At 39.3% G+C, this 17,934-nt stretch overlaps 1 protein-coding gene across 2 annotated transcripts in view; it reads left to right on the top strand.

Moving 5' to 3' along the window:
- Positions 1-17,934, top strand: part of slc4a1ap (solute carrier family 4 member 1 adaptor protein) — a 150,232-nt gene that overhangs the window by 78,362 nt on the left and 53,936 nt on the right. For both annotated transcript variants that reach the window (XM_073056037.1, XM_073056036.1), the window contains exons 7-10: positions 1,983-2,143; positions 3,806-3,875; positions 11,698-11,887; positions 14,588-14,699. In XM_073056037.1, coding sequence (XP_072912138.1) covers positions 1,983-2,143; positions 3,806-3,875; positions 11,698-11,887; positions 14,588-14,699 — 533 coding nt within the window. The remainder of the gene's footprint in view (positions 1-1,982; positions 2,144-3,805; positions 3,876-11,697; positions 11,888-14,587; positions 14,700-17,934) is intronic.

Below are 17,934 nucleotides of genomic sequence, written 5' to 3'. Positions count from 1 at the left end.
ATTTTCTATTGGTACACCAAATCTCCCCATGGCTAGGTACCACGAATTGGCAGAATGTTATTTTCAAGTCAATACTCTGCATATTACTCTTTATTGTTTAGGGAAGAATACAAAAAAAGTTTGATTTGGGTAGTCCATCACAGGAATGGATCAAGCAAAAGAGATGGTTGCAGTCTATTTGACAGCCAATATTTTGCTTTTAAGAATCCCATTCCATATTGCTTTTTCTATTTTTAAGCACCCTTCAGTGCAAGATACCTTGCCTAGTTTGAATTTTAAACTTTTGCTATCCAACTCCAGGGCCTTCTTGTGTAATCCATTTTAAATATCTTCCACGCATGCAATAAAATCTAAATTATTTTTCCACCTTTCTTCTTCTGAGCTTACCGTAAATCCAGGTCCCAGACTGAATATTATCCATACCCACTCATCACTTAATCCAAACAACTCAAAGTCAACTTTAAACTGTGAATATTTCTTTGAACCGTCTATTTTGAAGCCAGCATTCTACTGTTAATTTTGTTTTATTTACTCAGTGGAAAAGCTGGTATTTATTGCCTGTTTCTAGCCTTACAATTTAGGGGCAGTAAAGCCATTTCAAAGGACAGTTAAGAATTAACCAATTTGCTGTAGTTCTGGATATAACTCAATCATATGCTAGCAAAAAATCCTTCCCTGAAGTGTATTGCTATCCTTAATGACAATGATCATTGCATGGTTCCAATTACAAATTTGAGATTTTATTCCAGATTACTTAATTAAGTAGTCAAAATTTCTTAGCTGCTGTGCACTAGTCCAGACCTTTGAGTTACCAGTCTACTGATTTTTATCCAAACACAAGCATTGAACAGTGTTGGAAGAATGAGAGTTACAATGTGTACTTATTTCCTTTCTGACCCTTCATCGTCTTCACTTTCTGCCTGGATTAGGCCTGAATTTATGGTGATGGACAATTAGCATGTTCGAAGACTTTTCTGAATGATGGTGCCTGGCCAACCCTGTGATAAGAGGCTTGACCCTTGCAGTTACCTTGCTGACTAAGATTAAAAAGCCAGCCATAGGCTAGGTCTTTCTACGTACATACTAGGGTGACAGCTACTTTGAAAACTATAGATTAAATCTGTACTCCAGGTGTATAACCCTGTGTTATGAATGGTTTAGATGCCTGCACATGTAATAATGATTTAACTCACTTTTGTGTATATAGTCAACACAGCCTCTGCGAACAGTAGAACATTCATGATCCATTAATAGTCTGTCTTTGGTTTTGCTGTATTATGTCTTATGCATTTCATTCTCCTAGCACTTTCAGCACCTTAGACCGTAAGATATAGAAGCAGAATTTGATCATGGCTGATTTATTACTTCCTCTCAACCCCATCATCCTGTTCTCTCCCCGTAACCTTTGACACCCGTACTAATTCAGACCCTATCGGCCTCTGCTTTATGTATGACTTGGCCTCTACAACCCTATATGGCAATAAATTCTATAGATTCACCACCCTCCTCACCTCAGCATATCTTATTAAAATAGTTTATGCGCTCATAAATATTAAATTACATTTATTTATGCTGTACATCTTTTCAGAGGCAAAATATTGTGGTGGGAGTGCTGTGTAAACAGAGGTTTATTATTGTAAAGTGCATTATTGACCGTTGTGCTAGAAGTAGCTTCTGTTTTTGCTGCTGGAGGGAGGGATGAATGCTTTCTTCCAAGGTGACAGAAGATAAAAGTAGCCCTTCATCCATAATTTGTCACAAAAGGTGGTTCAACTTCATGACTCATTGTGCTCATTAGAAATGGGAAGGTGAGATATATTAACGGGAAGATACCCATTCCTTACAGATCAGTTAAGAGGAGTGTACTTTCATCATCATCATCATCATCATCAGTAGAAAATTGTGGATATTATATTCAAAAACTATGAGGAGGTCTCACTTTTCCTCTTTTGCAATAACCTCATTCTTTGCTTTATTACCAGTTTCTCGGAAACGCAAATCTAAAAACTGGGAGGCCGAGGATTTCTATGACAGTGATGAAGATACCTTCTTAGATCGGACAGGAGTTATTGAAAAGAAGCGATTTAACAGAATGAAGAAAGCAGGAAAAATAGAGGAGAAAGTGGAGACTTATGACTCACTGGTAAATTTCAAAAGTATTCTTTTAATGATGTGCAGAGCCACAAAATCTATGGTTAGAAATCCTGGTGCACACTAATAGATGTCCTAGTTTGGGGCATTATGAAAGGGCTGCTGACTGTTTCTGACTTAATTTACACGTTTCTGGCATGAACACTCTGGCACATCTTTCGGAAGCTAGATTCAGGATGCTCTGTAGGCAAAGGCAGACTGGAGTCTTGAAGAAGGGTCTTGGCCCAAAACATCAACTGTTCATTTCCATGGATGCTGCATGACCTGCTGAATTCCTTCAGAATGCTACAGATTTCCAGCATCTGTAGAATTTCTTGTGTTCTTGGTCCATTACTGATGGTTGGTACACTTGGAGGTAGGGATCAGAGACTAGCAGATTAGAAGGAAATGCTGGTGTGATGCAAGAAGACCAGAACCCAACAGTGTGGGTGAAATTGACACCTCGTGTGCGCCTTCATTATCGGGAGACAAGCAGATTGGAAGATGAGGGAGAGATCTGGGGAATTGGAGTTAGTGGAGAAGGATGGGATGGGGTGCCGATGACCAAATATTTGAGGTCAGTAGTTGATTAAGTGAACAGGTTTCCCATCCTATTATTTGGGTAATAAAGTATGGATGGCTGGGACTGTCCAGTAATTTAATCCAAATTCCAGTATGGAACATTATACAAGGAATGAAGTGGGAGGGGAACCCCTCTGCAGTAACCAGAATTCAGTGTCAGGATAAGCAAATCAATCTAAACATCCTCATCCAGGATAACGTCCCAGCATGGAGGTTCAAGTTATATTTGACATCAAAGGAGAAGAGCCAATGTCAGACCAATAACAGTCTGCACCAAGCTGAGTCACAGCAAGAGTTGACCGAACGGGTGAAGGAAATGACTCAAAAATCTTCTAAAATCCCTTTTGGAACAGAATAACAATAAACTCTGGTCTGATTTGTGGAAATCCCTGCTTGTTGACTGCATGAAACAGAGAATCAGCATTTGGGATAGAATTTTGAACCTTGTCCCTTCATCAGGAATGTACATAAACAAGCCCAGTGTAAATGGCAGATGAAGCGCATCACCTTCCTAAGTCCAGCTCACCTCTATTATCATTCTCTTCCTGTACTAGCCCTCTCCATTCTCATTCCTGTGGTCAAGTCTACAGGTTCTACATTAGTCTCATCAGTCACTTCTTGAGATCTGCTCCCCCATGACTGAAGGCACTTCTCAGCAACATGATAGTCCATGGGGGAAGGGAAGAGGTAATGTTGTTCTACAAACTATTGCCAAAGAATGGGAATTGATTGCATTTTCTTGTGCCGCTCTTAACCAGGCAGGGGCATTGCAATGGCATTGTTCTTCATTGTTGGACTTCTTAAGTGCAAGAATCCCAAATGATGGCACTTGCTTAAAAACATGCCAGCGGTCTGAAGAAGAAGAAGAAGAACTGCCATTTCTTCACAAAACCCATCCCTGTGAATGTGGATTGTGGGGCAGTCTCATTGCTTCCATTTCCACCTTTATGTAAACATATTTAAAGATCTGCTTTGTTGTTTGTACCATATATCTGTGCTTGATCAGTTTCTCTGATTTTTGTTTTGATCCATTTTTGCATTTTGCGGCAAGCCAAAACTTTGTATTAAAAGAATTGCCATTTTGCTTTTGAAGGTTACCAAGTTAGCTGATGTGGAGAGAAAATTGTCTGATATTGAATCCAATTTGAAGAAATCTGGCAAAGGTAAGCATCTTCCCCACTAAATAGGACAATGTGCAGGAATGCACCAGGAATTACAGTACTTATCTAGGGTTGTCCTTGTGCTCCGCTCTTTATGTTCACTTCAGTGACATTGCTTAATAATCAGTGGCGCATCTATAGTGCCCTGAATAAGAGCTCGACTAGACTTCCCAGTCATCAATTTACAAAAATTTTAATTAACAATTTTATCACTGTTAATCCCTTCCTTTTTTTTTGCAGAGATTAAGCAAGTTCACTGGTCTTTTTAAAAACAAGGGGTTTGAATGTCCATAATATCTTCTAACTTAATTTCTGATTTGAGCAGTTGCCTCAGTTGCAACAAGGTAACCTCTGAGGTTCGGCAATGGTTCAGATCTGCTGAGTATTGTAGACTTTAGAATTCTAGCTTCTGCAGGATTTGTTTTTTGATTTTTCACACTGAGACTTTTGTTAACTACAACGTTGTTATTTATGTTCACTTGCTGCATGCAAGCTCGTTGTTAAATTTTCTACAGCATAATAGTAACCATGCCTACTCACCTATACCTAATAGGTTTAAAGTGTTTTGAGAATGTGATAAATCATGAACAGGAAAATAGAAATGGCTATTCTTCTTTGTTAAGTTTAAAGGTACAGCACTGGAGGATTTATTTGGTTTTAAGTCTCTCTAATCTGGAATTGACACAGAAGTCTTGGAATAGATACTGTCAACCTAACTATGCTTTAAGGATGTCCATCATGTCAATTCAATTTAGTGTTGCCTACATTCTATTCTATACTAATTCCCAAGTAGTGAATTGTTTGAATACTGTTTTTAGGAAGACTACAGCATTGCAAAGCTCCTGAGCCGCTGGCACTGCATTCAGAGGTTATCCAGCAATTCTAGTGCTGACATATTCCCAATACCAAGTTGGATGTTCATTCCTTCGCCAGTGAACAAAAGGACTAAATCTTGGTTTAAGTCAACTGGTTACAGAGATGATATATGTCTTCAGTAGTGAGGGATAGGTAATCTGACAATTAATTTGAAGAAGAAATATCCTGAACTGGCTGGAGAGAAATCGGCAAATCTTTGTCCAAATATAGGATGTTGATGCAACTAGGCTTACCTGTGGAGGTTCCACAAGGCACACCTTTCCCCTAAGCACTACACCACACCCTATCTGATCCTTCGCTTGGGGCATTAATAGTTGAGATTCTTATAGAAAGAATGATTAACGGTATTGGTTACCAAAGCAACACTTAACATCCATGAAACTATACTTTAGTAAAAAGCAATTTCTTCGAAAGAAGAAAAAAATCACAAACTATTAGAGAGGGTTTATGTATTACATTATAGGTTTTGTTCTGCTCAGTTAACTTGCTGATGATTTTCTCCAGGGATAATAAAGAATCATTCTAGTTTGGTATCAGGTCCTACAAATATCTCCAAATTGTTTGCATTGATAGAATTACATTTTAGGTAAAAGCTACAACCATTTTGTGCACAGCCAGGGCCCCAAATACTGTAAGAAGATGAATAATGAGTTAATCAATTTTTGATAGTATGTGGTTAAAAAGGAAATATTGTACTTACACTGAGATGGAGCTGCATAAACAGCTGGTGCTGAATAATTCCTAACATTATTGCTATCTTTGCACTAATGATGATCCAGCTCTCACAGTGAGCCTCAGTAACAACTTACATATTGTATAAGAACATGCCCTAGTTCCCAGAGTGCAGTTCAAACATCCCTCTTACAAGCTAATTGTATGACTGTTTTGGGGTTTGCTAAATTGAAGACTGGGTTGTGGTTTTGTAACCAGGTTTCTATTGATTAGAATGCTGTGCCAGGCAAATAACCTCTTCCTTAATGTCAACAAGACAAAGGAGATGGTTATCGACTTAAGAGAACTCACACCACACACACCCCGTTTACATCAGTGGCACAGCAGTGGAAACTGTGAGCAGTTTCAAACTCCTGAGAGTGCACATCATGCACAGCCTCTCATGGTCCCAGAACATACCTAGACAGTAAAGAAAGCTCACCTGTGCCTCTGCTTCCTGAGGAGGCTGAAGAGAGCTGGACATTGCACAGCCATAGTCACATCAATGTCCAGCTTCACAGCAGAGAGCATCCTAATAAGCTGCATCACTGCTTGGTACGGAAACTGAACTGTGACAGGCAGGAAGGCTGTACTGCCTTTGGTAGTCAAAACTGCCCAACTCATCACTGGCACTAGCCTACCCTCCATCAAGAACATATATACAGAAAGGTGCCGGAAAAAGGCCAGTAATATCTTAAAAGATCGCACGCACCCTGCTTGCGGGCTGTTTGTCCCCTCCAATTAGGGAGAAGGCTATGTCGTGTCTGCTCCAGGGCCACTAGTTTCAAAAACAGTTATTTCCCCTAAGCAGTAAGACTGATCAATATCTCCACCCATTAACTCCACCACTTTTTTATTATTTCCTCCATCAGTCACCTTAAGTACAGCCTTTATGCACATTATACATTATACAATTAATCTACGTGTATAAGCTATAAACAGGAAAACTCTTATTGGAAGTATTTCCAGTGCCACTGGTTGGATGTTTCCATTAATGGTAGCAATTTGTCCATTACTTTTGCCTGAGCAGGAAGTGACTGTATTTCAAATCTGGATACTTGACAGTGAAATGTTTCAGGAGATCCTGATGAGATGAAAAGGCATTTTATAAATTTTTTTAAGCTGTTTCGGCAGTGAAAGCAGCAAAGTCAGAATTTGATGGAAACTCTCCAGAAGGTCGGGCTTCCTAGTGTAATCCAGCACCTTCTGCTTTATTTCAGATTTCCATCATCCACAATGTGTCACTTTATAAATAAAAAAAAATTAAATGGCACCTTTCATGTCCATGGAGCTTTCCAAAGCCGTTCACAATGCTCCTCAAATATGGTTAAATTTGCAATTTGGAGAAGCAAGAAGGGCAGTTTACAAGCACAATGTTCCAACAAATAGCACTGACAAAGTGAGCAAAAGACACCTATCAGTGCTGCTTAGAAAAATTATATTTGTGAGATTCACTTTGTAAACTGTACTTTGCAAATCTTCTTTTTACTTTCATAATGTGGAGAGTAAGGGTGGAAAAAATGTTGGTTTTAAGAAGAATCTATATTAATATGGGAACCAGAAAAACCTAAGGGGTCCTTTCCAAAATCTAGTAGACAAAGATGACCAGATATCTAGAACATAGAACAGTTCAGCACAAAAACAGGCCCTATGATCCATGCTGCTTGTGCCATCCATGATGTCAATTCAAACTAGTCCCATCTGCCTGTACAAAGTGTATATCCATCCATTCCCTCCACCTAAATATGCATAAATGCCTGTTAAATCTCACAATCATATCTGCTTCCGCTACCCGTCCTAAAGCATATTCCAGGCAGCTATCACTGTTTGGGAAAAAAAAATTCACTTGCCTCATGAGCAAGCCATAGAGCATGGAGACAAGCCCTTTATCACAACTGGGTCCATGCTGACCTAGATGCCCAACCAAGCTAATCCCATTTTCCCGAATTTGGCTTATATCCTTCTAAACCTTACCTAGATATGCATCTGTCCAGTCGTCTTTTGTCCTTGCCTCAACTATTTCTTCTGGCAGCTCATTTCATAAATGTACCACACTCTGTACAAAGCAGAAGGAAAAACAAAGTTCTTCATCAATTTCCTACTTAATCTTTCCTCTCTCACGTTAAAACTATGCGCATTAGTTCTTGATTCCCCACCCCTGGGAAAAAGGCTGTATTCACTGTACCTGTGCCCCTCATGATTTTAAGATAACCTCTCAACCTCCTATGCTCCAAGTCCTAGCCTATCTAACCTTTCCCTATAACTGATTTCCTCAAGTTCTAGCAACATCCTTTCTGCACTCTTTTCAGTTTAATATAGCACAGTACCACACATGTGACCTTACTAGAGTTGTGTGCAACTGCAGCAAAACCCATGATTGATGAAAGCCAGCATGCCAAATGTCTTCTTCACCACCCTGTCTACCAGTGACTCCACTTTCAGGGATCCATGTACTTGAACTCCAAGGTGTTCTACAACACTCCCCAGGGTCCTATCTCTGTGAAAGTCCTATATAGATTTGACTTTCTAAAAAGCAACACTGTAAACTGAATTAAACCCCATTTGCCACTTCTCAGCCCATTGTCCCAGCTAATTAAAATCCCCCTCTCCATCACATCTGAAACATCTGAATCCTGGAATGCTGAAGTGCCAGCCCTGTCCCGCTCAACCAAGTCTCTGAAACTGTTTACAACTCTGTAATTCTGCTTATTAATCCAAGCCTTATGTTCATCTGTCTTAACCACAATACTCTGCATTGAAATAAATACATGTCATTAGTTACCTCCAATGTGTTCATTAACCTGGTTCTTCTTGTCCTTCCTTACAGCCTTACTTCACCTAATCTCTGCCTTCCCCTCATTTCTTCCACTTGCTGACCTACTGCTTTGATTCTCATCACGCTATCACACTAGCTTAAATTTTGTGAGTAGCATTAAGAAACTTCCCAAAGAGGATACTTCTACCACTTTAAGTTTTGTTTTACCCACCCCTTCTTGTACAGATCACTTGCGCCCTGCAAGAGAACCCAGTGATATATGTTCCTGAACCCTCCCTGCTGCTTCAGCTCCTTAGTCCTTTGTTTGCAGGACCTCATCTCTTTACCTGCCCACATTGTGTAATACCAATAATGAACACAATCTCTTGCTACCCACCTTCTCCGTTTAGAATGTAATGTGCTCCCTCAACGATATTCTTGATCCTGACACCAAGGGAACACAACATCCTAGAGTTTTGCTGGAGACAACAGAGACACATATGTGCCCCTGACTGAAGAGTCCCCTGTCATTGTTGCCTAGACTTTGCCCAACAGGGCCAGTAATAGTGCTACTGATCTGGCTGCTGATCGCCCATTTATCTAACTGAATGTTTGGTGTGACCAATTCACTGAAACTGAACTATGACATTCTCTGCCTCCTGCATGCTCTTTAGGAAGTCCAATGTAATTGATAATTCAAGGACAAACTAAGAACAAAGAAAAGGGAAGACAGATTAAATATGGTCAATAAGAAAACAAGGAAATTGATTGGCAGACTCCATAATAAGGAATTGAAGGTCTGCCCATCAGATTCAATAAGAGGCTCAAAATCTCCAGCAGAAAGGCAATATCCTCACTGATTCCTGAGAATGCCTGGCCCATGACTTCTTGAGGTGGAGAAGAACATTCAAAATAGCTATGCACTGAGAGCATGGAGAAGCCTACCAAAGGTAACAGAAGCAAGCAGCAGATCATCTCACAAACTATTCAACCCATCAGCCACCATTTTCTTGTGAGTCGCCAGTTCTCTTATTGGCATCAACCACCTCTGAATCTATATAACTGGAGTGAAAGGCTGACCCCAAGGCCTCAGTCCTTACAGAGTAACAAAGGAAAAGTCCGGTGCTGAGATAACTGGTGTCTGTCATTGTATGACTGGTTCTGCAAATCAGCTGGCTTTTGTTTCTTAGTAATATGAAGTCCCCATGATTTGCTGACACATATTGTCGAAGTTTACCCTTGAAAGCTGGGTACTTTCACTCATGAATACTAATTAGTGAAAGTAATGGGGATCAGAGTAGATAATTAATAACAGATAATACACATTCAATGTGTATTATCTGTTATTAATTATCTACCACATTATATTCAAATAATAATGCTATTAGAGCTGAACTGTATTCCTTCATAGTTTTTAGTTCAGCACTTCACTACATTGGTCCCAATACTGGCAGCTATATAATTGTAAGGAAACAATTGATTTCTTTTATTATTGTAATGAAGGAGCATGCCCTGTTTAAGAGGCACATAAAAAGACATTTTAACAGATGAGAAAAGGTTTCTAGTTTGTATGTAGGAGACTTTAATTATTTGAATTTTTACATGACTTGATTAAGGTTCTGAAGAGCCACAAAACTCATTCTGACAAACTGCCTCTAGTATAAAATTCTACATTGTGCATCTCAATGAAATGCAGATTAGGTTTCTGCTCTGAAGTTCTGAATGTATTTTCCCTTGGAGCAAAGAACTCCAAAATTTAAGTTTGCCCTTGGTTGTACTCTCTGGGGTTTGCCATAGATTTTCTTTTTGATGAAGTCACTAGGTGATTTGTTATATAAGCTCTCCTTTTAGCTAGTAACTGCATAACTGCAATGTGATAAATCTCAATACCATTTTTTCTTTCTCTCTCTCACTCTCTCTTTATTTCTCTTCCACTTTTTCTCTCCCCCTTCCTCTCTCCCTCCAACTCTTCTCTTTTACTCATTAACCTCATCTCCACCATTGTGCTCCCCGTCACCACCTTCACTAAATCTCTTCCTGAGTGGATGAGATGTCCATGTGATGGACAATGGACAATGTCTCCTGATAGAGAAATGTGAAATATCATTTTCCACTTCGGCACAATTATTATTTATCACATGGAAAGTAATTTCTTTGAGTTTTGCTGAGTTGTGTTTTTCTCAGATCTATGAGAGATTACTTTCATACTTGCAATCATTCTACATTGGCTTTGTATCATGGTGGAGCCCATTGATGAGATTACTTGAATTCCCCTCCTGCAATGATCAGGGAAAACTGGCTGTTGTGATGAAAGGCTCAAATACAAAGTTAAAGGTAAGGAAGCTCTAACAGAGAAGAGCTTTTTGTCCTCAGAATAACAGTTTTACAGGAATTTAAAAGGGAAATAATTGAACCATGCAGACCAGGAAAGATTTGAGGTGGAAATGGAAGCAGTGAATAACTTAATGCCTGCCTAGAAGGGGGAAAAAAGAGTGTTGAGGCAGAAGTCAGTCAAAAAATTAAATATTATTCAATTGGGTCAAATATTCTTTGCAGTCTCAAATAATGACTTCCTTGATGAATTTCTCAGCAAGGATCTTCCACTTTGAAGTATGTTGGTTTTGCTGTGTTTTCCCAATTAGATATTGGATTAAAAAAATCAGCATGGGGAAAGTTAAATGGATTCACAGCCAGGTGCAGAAATAAAACAGTGAGTACTGTCTAATAAGGGTTGATATTCATTGATCTTTATAAAGGGGATGAGTTGATGAAGTAGCCTGCATTCAACATGTTGTTAAAAGTAGACACAATACTAAGCCTTTACAGAATATTATGCATGTTACAGTCAGAATATCAAGAAAAGGAAATTTACCCCAGCAAAAGGACACTATGTTTGATTGACTGAAACACCACATGTTTTAAATGAACAATTTTAAGAGAAAAAAGCACATATTGAAGGGTCCTTGTAATGAAAACAAAGACAAGTAATGAGAAAATGATGTTCCCTGATCCCTCTATGTGGTATGTGTTCCTTCGTCTTACCCTTCCTGAAGTCCACAATCAGCTCTTTTGCCTTACTGATGTTGAGTGCCAGGTTGTTGCTGCGGTACCATTCCACTAGTTGGCATATCTCACTCTTGTACACCCTCTCGTCACCACCTGAGATTCTACCAACAATGGTTGTATCGTCATCAAATTTGTAGATGATATTTGAGCTATGCCTAGCCACACAGTCATGTATATACAAAGAGTAGAGTAGTGGGCTAAGCACACACCCTTGAGGTGCACCAGTGCTGATAGTCAGCGAAGAGGATATGTTATCACTAAACCATGCAGACTGTGGTCTTCCCGTTAAGAAGTTGAGGATCCAATTACAGAGGGAGGTACAGACGCCCAGGTTCTGCAACTTCTCAATCAGGATGTAAAACAGGAATAAAAGAAATTGAGTGTTTTTGTTCATATATTTTTGCTCTTCCATCACAGATTGTTCACAGCCTTCAGGGGAAGATTCACTGGATGCCTTCATGACAGACATTAAAATGGGTGCTGCCATGGATAGTGTCACTCGTAAAAAACTACACATACAATCTTTTGAGCTGAAAAAGGAGCAGCAAAGATTATGGAAACTAATAAAGATTGTGACGCCAGTTGGTCTACCAGAGCTAAAAACAGAGTAAGTGAGTGCCTTTGAGCTAATTGACATAGTGGCATCATTTCAGGCTGAGATATCTTGATGAAGGGTCTCAGCCTGAAACATTGACTGTTGATTTCCCTCTGTAGATGCTGCTTGACCTATTGTATTCCACCAGCATGCTTTGTGTGTTGCTCTGATAAAGTATATAGTTCAAAACTCGTTAACAACAAGCAATTTTGCATAAAAGAGGCTTAAGCTTATTTTAAATAATTCGAGGAATTTTCCCAGCCTCTTGGTTCTAACTAGGCTTTCAAGCACCAGAACCAGAACAGTTTTGGTATACTGCTTGAATTTTCATACATTGAACAGAATTAGCTTTTTAATAACCCAATCAAAAATATCTGTCCTGTCAGGGCTGGGGGACTTTTTCAACAGTATCTACATTCCAACAAGAGTTTTGGTAACACTCTTGGCAGTGTGGAGGATGTCCATAGGACACTGAAAGCTGCTGTGTAGGTTGACTGTGTGCTTAAGAAGGCATACGGTGCATTGGCCTTCATCAATCGTGGGATTCAGTTCAAGAGCCAAGAGGTAATGTTACAGCTGTATAGGACCCTGGTCAGGCCCCACTTGGAGTACTGTGCTCAATTCTGGTCACCTCACTACAGGAAGGATCTGCAAACTATAAAAAGGGCGCAGAGGAAATTTACAAGGATCTTGTCTGGATTGGGGAGCATGCCTTATGAGAATAGGTGAGTGAACTTGGCCTTTTCTCCTTGGAGCAACGGAGGATGAGAGGTGACCTGATTGAAGTGTATAAAATGATGAAAGGCATTGATCGTGTGGGTAGTCAGAGGCTTTTTCCTAGGGCTGAAATGGCTAACACAAGAGGGCACAGTTTTAAGGTGCTTGGAAGTAGGTACAGAGGGGATATCAGGGATAAGCTTTTTATGCAGAGTAGTGAGTGCATGGAATGGGCTGCCGGCGACTGTGGTGGAGGCGGATACAATAGGGTCTTTTAAGAGGCTCCTGGATAGTGTTGGGCTTGAAATTCTGCCCTGTGTTCGTTTAGGAAGAGAGACAACCAACACCGGAATATTACAAAACTTGGGTTTATTGCAGAATTCGTAACTGGCACAGCGAATCCACGGAGTCGCTGGAGAAGGCGCGTTCTGTCTTCCCCTTACAATCTGCTCTTATTTATACCCCTTTTCCCCCCAGCACAACCCCCCGCTACATATTAGGTAGTATCGGGCACTTGTGTCCATCTTATTGGCCCGATGCCATACACTCACGAGTTACCTGTTTCTTTTGTTTACTGAATCACGTGACACTAGTAATTTCGGTGTAGCGGAATCCCCAGTTTCGCTCCCCCCCCTCCCTCGCATTCCGGTTTCCTAATATTACGTGAGCCACTCCTGACCTGTAATGGCAGTCTCGAATTAACCCTAACATTAACCCTAACAATAGGTACATGGAGCTTAGAAAAATAGAGGGCTATGGGTAACCCTAGGTAATTTCTAAAGTAAGTACATGTTTAGCACAGCATTGTGGGCCAAAGGGCTGTATTGTGCTGTAGGTTTTCTATTTTCTAACACTCAACAAAGTAAGATCTGTGATTAGTGTATCACTTGTACAGTTTTATCTGACTATACAATTTTAATGTGAATAGATTTTCTCCTCAAGTCTGTAGAGTTGGATGAACATTTGAACTCTTGACTCAGACAGTAAGGCAACCAACTGATTCCAGCCAATGCTGCATGACTCAGTTACTCACTATATGCACTCTCAGTTCCAGGGAAAGCCTGCAAAATGTGTGTTTATTTCCCATTCCTGCTAATCCTGAAGTTAGGGATGACAGTGGCAGATATAGTTCCGTTATTATGTTGCCCAAAAGACCTATTGACAGACTGTTTCATGAACGTCACACATAATCCCATCTTCTTACTGGCTGTCAGCAGAGTCTTGTTAATTGTTGAGAGTAAGTCTCAGCAATAGTTCCTTGTAATTCAAGGAGTTCAATCTAAATGTGCTTTTCAACGATTACAACAAAACCCAAAGGCATTCTGAGTCTTGTCTTCAGCATCCTATAAATGCTTGTGCTGTTTTTGAAAAAAATTTGCAAAAGCCAAGTTTTGATATGTCATTTTGTTTTACTTTATTTAAAATGCTGACCAGAATTTTGCAGTCATTGTGCATTAAATAAAAAGTTTGAGAGCTTCACCTGAGCTGGAATTTCTAGTGAAATCTTTCCACTGAGGCTTTAGAAGGAGTGTAGTTAGAAGTTCATCACAAGGCTGTCTGGATTAGAGGGCATGAGTTATGCAGAGGTTGGACAAACTTGGGGTTGTTTTCTGTGGAGTGTTGGAGAATGTGGGCGTGGAGGGGTCGGAAAAAAGTTTGTAAAATTACGAGACGTAGATAGAATCTTTTTCCTAAGGTTGAAATTTCAAGTGCTAAAGGATGTGTACTTAAGGTGAGAGAAGAAATGCTTAAAGGAAATGAGCAAGGCAAGTTTTTTTTTTACACAGAGTGCTGGGTTTCTGGAACAGGCTTCCAGGAGTAGTGGTAGAAACTGCCACTATAGATAGGCATACAGTATGAATAGCAGAGATATGTATCATCTACAGGCAGAAGAAGCTTAGTTTAATTTGACGTCATGTTCAGAACAGACATTGTGGGCTGAAGGGCCTGTTCTATGTTGTGGATATCTGATGTTCAAAACATTTCATTTCAAAGGATTGCTGGACAAACTGGAGACACAGAGACCAAAGCTAAGAAAATTGCTGTTCCTATCTTTGGGGCAATGAAGGGAGGGAAAAAGTTCAAACTGAAGACAGGCACCATTGGGGTAAGTGAAGTGCAATGTGAACATTTTTTTAGAACAAGAGTGGCTTGCACCACTGTGCAACTGGAAATCTCTGTCACTGCTGCTGCCTAAACAGCTCCTTTAATGACCAGGCTATTAAAGCAATGCCACGGAATGTCCGCTAGTTAATCCATTCCATCTGTCTCTATCCATTTTCATTCAAATTTGGTTGAGATGGTGAATGCTGATGACTTTGCCAATTTAAAAGAATTACTGAGTCTGACTGTGTGAAGGAACCTAATGAGCATCAGTAGCAATTCAGACCTTAACCCAATAATGCTTCAGTGCAGCCTGTCTTTGTCAATTCATCTCTCTTACCCTGCTGGGCTTAGCATCTCTTTAAAGCGAATGTGTGTTTCGGCAGAAATAGACCATTTCTGTCCTACAGATCTACATTGTTATTTGTGCTCCACACAAGACATAACACTTCTCAACTGAATTGGATGGAGCAAGAATGCTCTATTCGACTCAGCCTGTTCTGTTATACAGTGCCATCATGACTGATTAATACCACAATCCCATGTACCTGTTTTTAACTCCTTAACCAATACCGTTGCCAAACAAAAATAAAGTCTTGCTCAGCAAAAAATAGTAAATTATGTTTTGGTTATAAGAGCAAGTAGATTTATTTTTGCTTATTTTAACACCAAACAGGCATTCTTGCTCTCAAATTATGGTTCCTTCAGCAAACCTTCTTAGATTGTCTTCTCTACTAGTTTACTTTCAAAGGGTTTATTTTTCTTCGCCTCCATCCACTCTCCGTAACCCTAGTGATTTAAAAACGAGTATCTTGCAAAAATAAATTGGATTGCTATATGTTTTAAGAATTTAAAAATCCCCATGGGCTATTCTGGTTGTAAAATGAGATATTTATGCAGCGTGACAAGAGGTTTGATTATTTAACACAAAAATCTATCATCTGAATTATTTATGGATAAAAGAGGTAGTAAACCTTAGGTGCAATAATGATTTTTTTATCTGCAGAGCTTTGAATTACTTATGAGACTAAAGAAAGCACAAAACCACAGGCTAAGATATGTTGTGGTCGCTGTGTGCCTGATAGACGCTATTGGGATCTCACTATTGCTATTAATTAGTCTCTCTTTTGCTGTAGATGAATGAGTAGCTAGATGGCCCCAACAAGACTAAAGGATTTAAGATGTTTGATCTTAGTTGGGTGAATCAAAGCTTTGAACATACTTCAATGTATATATTTTGTTTTTAAAACATTGTTTTCTTTCCTTCTTCACAACCTTCTGCCTTGAGGGACTTATGCTAATGCAGAGGTTTTTCGCTATAAATGGCCAAAGAAGTGGGTGTTTGTGTGGGCTGCTTGCTTGTGAGATTGTGGCTGTGTGTTTTAAAATGTCCGTCATAGCAGTGCCAAATTTTAATTGGAGACCTCTTAAAATACCACATTGGAATCGAGCACAGTACATTTGCACTCCATTCACTCTGACTACAGTGAATAAAACTATTTTCTAGTTTTGATATGTAAAAATAATGTGAAGGTTAGCTGGGTCATATCACTTTACGTGTAAAGATCCTGCCCAGATTTCATGCCATTACAAACCTATTTCTTCAAAAGCCTTTAATACTGAAAATCTAAACAAAAAAATTGAAAGTGCTGTAAGTACTCAAAATATTAAGCAGCTCATGAGGAAGGAGAAACTGAAAAATTACCTTTCATTAGAACTCTTCCTGCATCAAAATCAGGGCTGGGAGTTAGCAGCAAGAAGAAAAGAAGATGAAGTTTTATAGTTCTGAATGCCAAGCAGTCATAAGGGGAGATGGCAGGGAATAGAGGTATCCTTATAACTTGGCCCTAGTGGTTTGTTCTCCCAATATTGATGATTATTTAAAGTGAACCATTGTATGCACTTAAGATACCAAATTGAGATTGCTCTAATTTGTGCATTCTAATTTTGAATTTGATATTACTTATCTGTAGGTTGTCCCATTTAACAGTGACTATTTTGAAAACACTTTGTTTAGTTTCCCAAAATCAAAAGGTGATCTCTTGCAGAGCCCCTGCTCTTGGTGCAATTTCTGAATTTCCCTACTTTTTTCAGATGGAGGGCTACACATTTTATGAGAAACTGTTATGATATAGAAGCTAGAAAGGAGCATGCTGTATCTGTGAATGACGCTGTAAGCACATCCATTATATTTCAAAATAGAGGAGTTCTCACAGATGCCATTGTCAATATTTAATCCTTTTGCAATGTTGCAAAAACAATGCAGAAATTACTCCCTCAGTGTTTGTGGGAGCTTGCTGTGTACAGATTGACTGACACAATTCCTGCAATACATTTCCAAAAGTACTTAATTATCTATAAAACATTATCGTGCATCCTAAAGATTTGAAAAATGGTACCTTGAGCCTTTTTTCATGTACCCTTAACTTTTTACAAATGTCCTGTTTTTAATTTTGTTCTTATTCATGAAGGTAAATAATAATGGTGGTGTACTAGAGTTCTTCATAGTTTGTCCTAGCAATGTTACTGAGTGCTTGCTTGCTTGCTTAAGGTTACCTGTTTGTTAATCTTCTCTGTCTAATTTCTGAATGAGAACTATGGGGTTATTTTCATGATATACCCCTTATTCTTTGGTAATTAAGTTTATTGTGCATTTCCCCTTTTGTGCCTTGCCTAATATCAAATGATACTATAAAGGCTTTAATATATAGAACAGTACAGCACAAGAGCAGGTCCTTTGGCCAACAATGTTGTACCCAACCAATTAAATTAGTAGTCAAATGGCTAACTAAACTAATCTCTTCTGCCACAAAAAAGAGAAAATCTGCAGTTGCTGGAAATCCAAGCAACACACACAAAATGCTGGAGGAACTCAGCAGGCCAGGCAACATCTATGGAAAAAAGTACAGCTGATATTTCTGGCTGAGACCCTTCAGCAGAATGGAATCTCTTGTACCTACACATTGTCCACATCCTTCCATTTTCCTCACATTTGTGTGCCTTCCTAAATATCTGTTAAAAGTCTGTAATGCATCTGCCTTTACCACTACTCCAGTGCATTCCAGGCACCCACCACATTTGTATATAAAAAAAACTCGCCCCTCTCATCTTCTTTGAAATTATCTGCTCTTGCCTTAAATGCATACATGCCCTTTAGTATTGGACATTTCATCCCTGGAAAAGAGATACCATTTGTCTATTCTATCTATGCCTCTTATATCTTATAAACTTCTATCAGA

The sequence above is a fragment of the Hemitrygon akajei genome, chromosome 9 (genome assembly GCF_048418815.1).
Source record: "Hemitrygon akajei chromosome 9, sHemAka1.3, whole genome shotgun sequence".
Taxonomy (NCBI): domain Eukaryota; kingdom Metazoa; phylum Chordata; class Chondrichthyes; order Myliobatiformes; family Dasyatidae; genus Hemitrygon; species Hemitrygon akajei.
The sequence above is the reverse complement of the archived record's forward strand: the minus strand, read 5'-3'. Positions and strand labels throughout refer to the sequence as shown.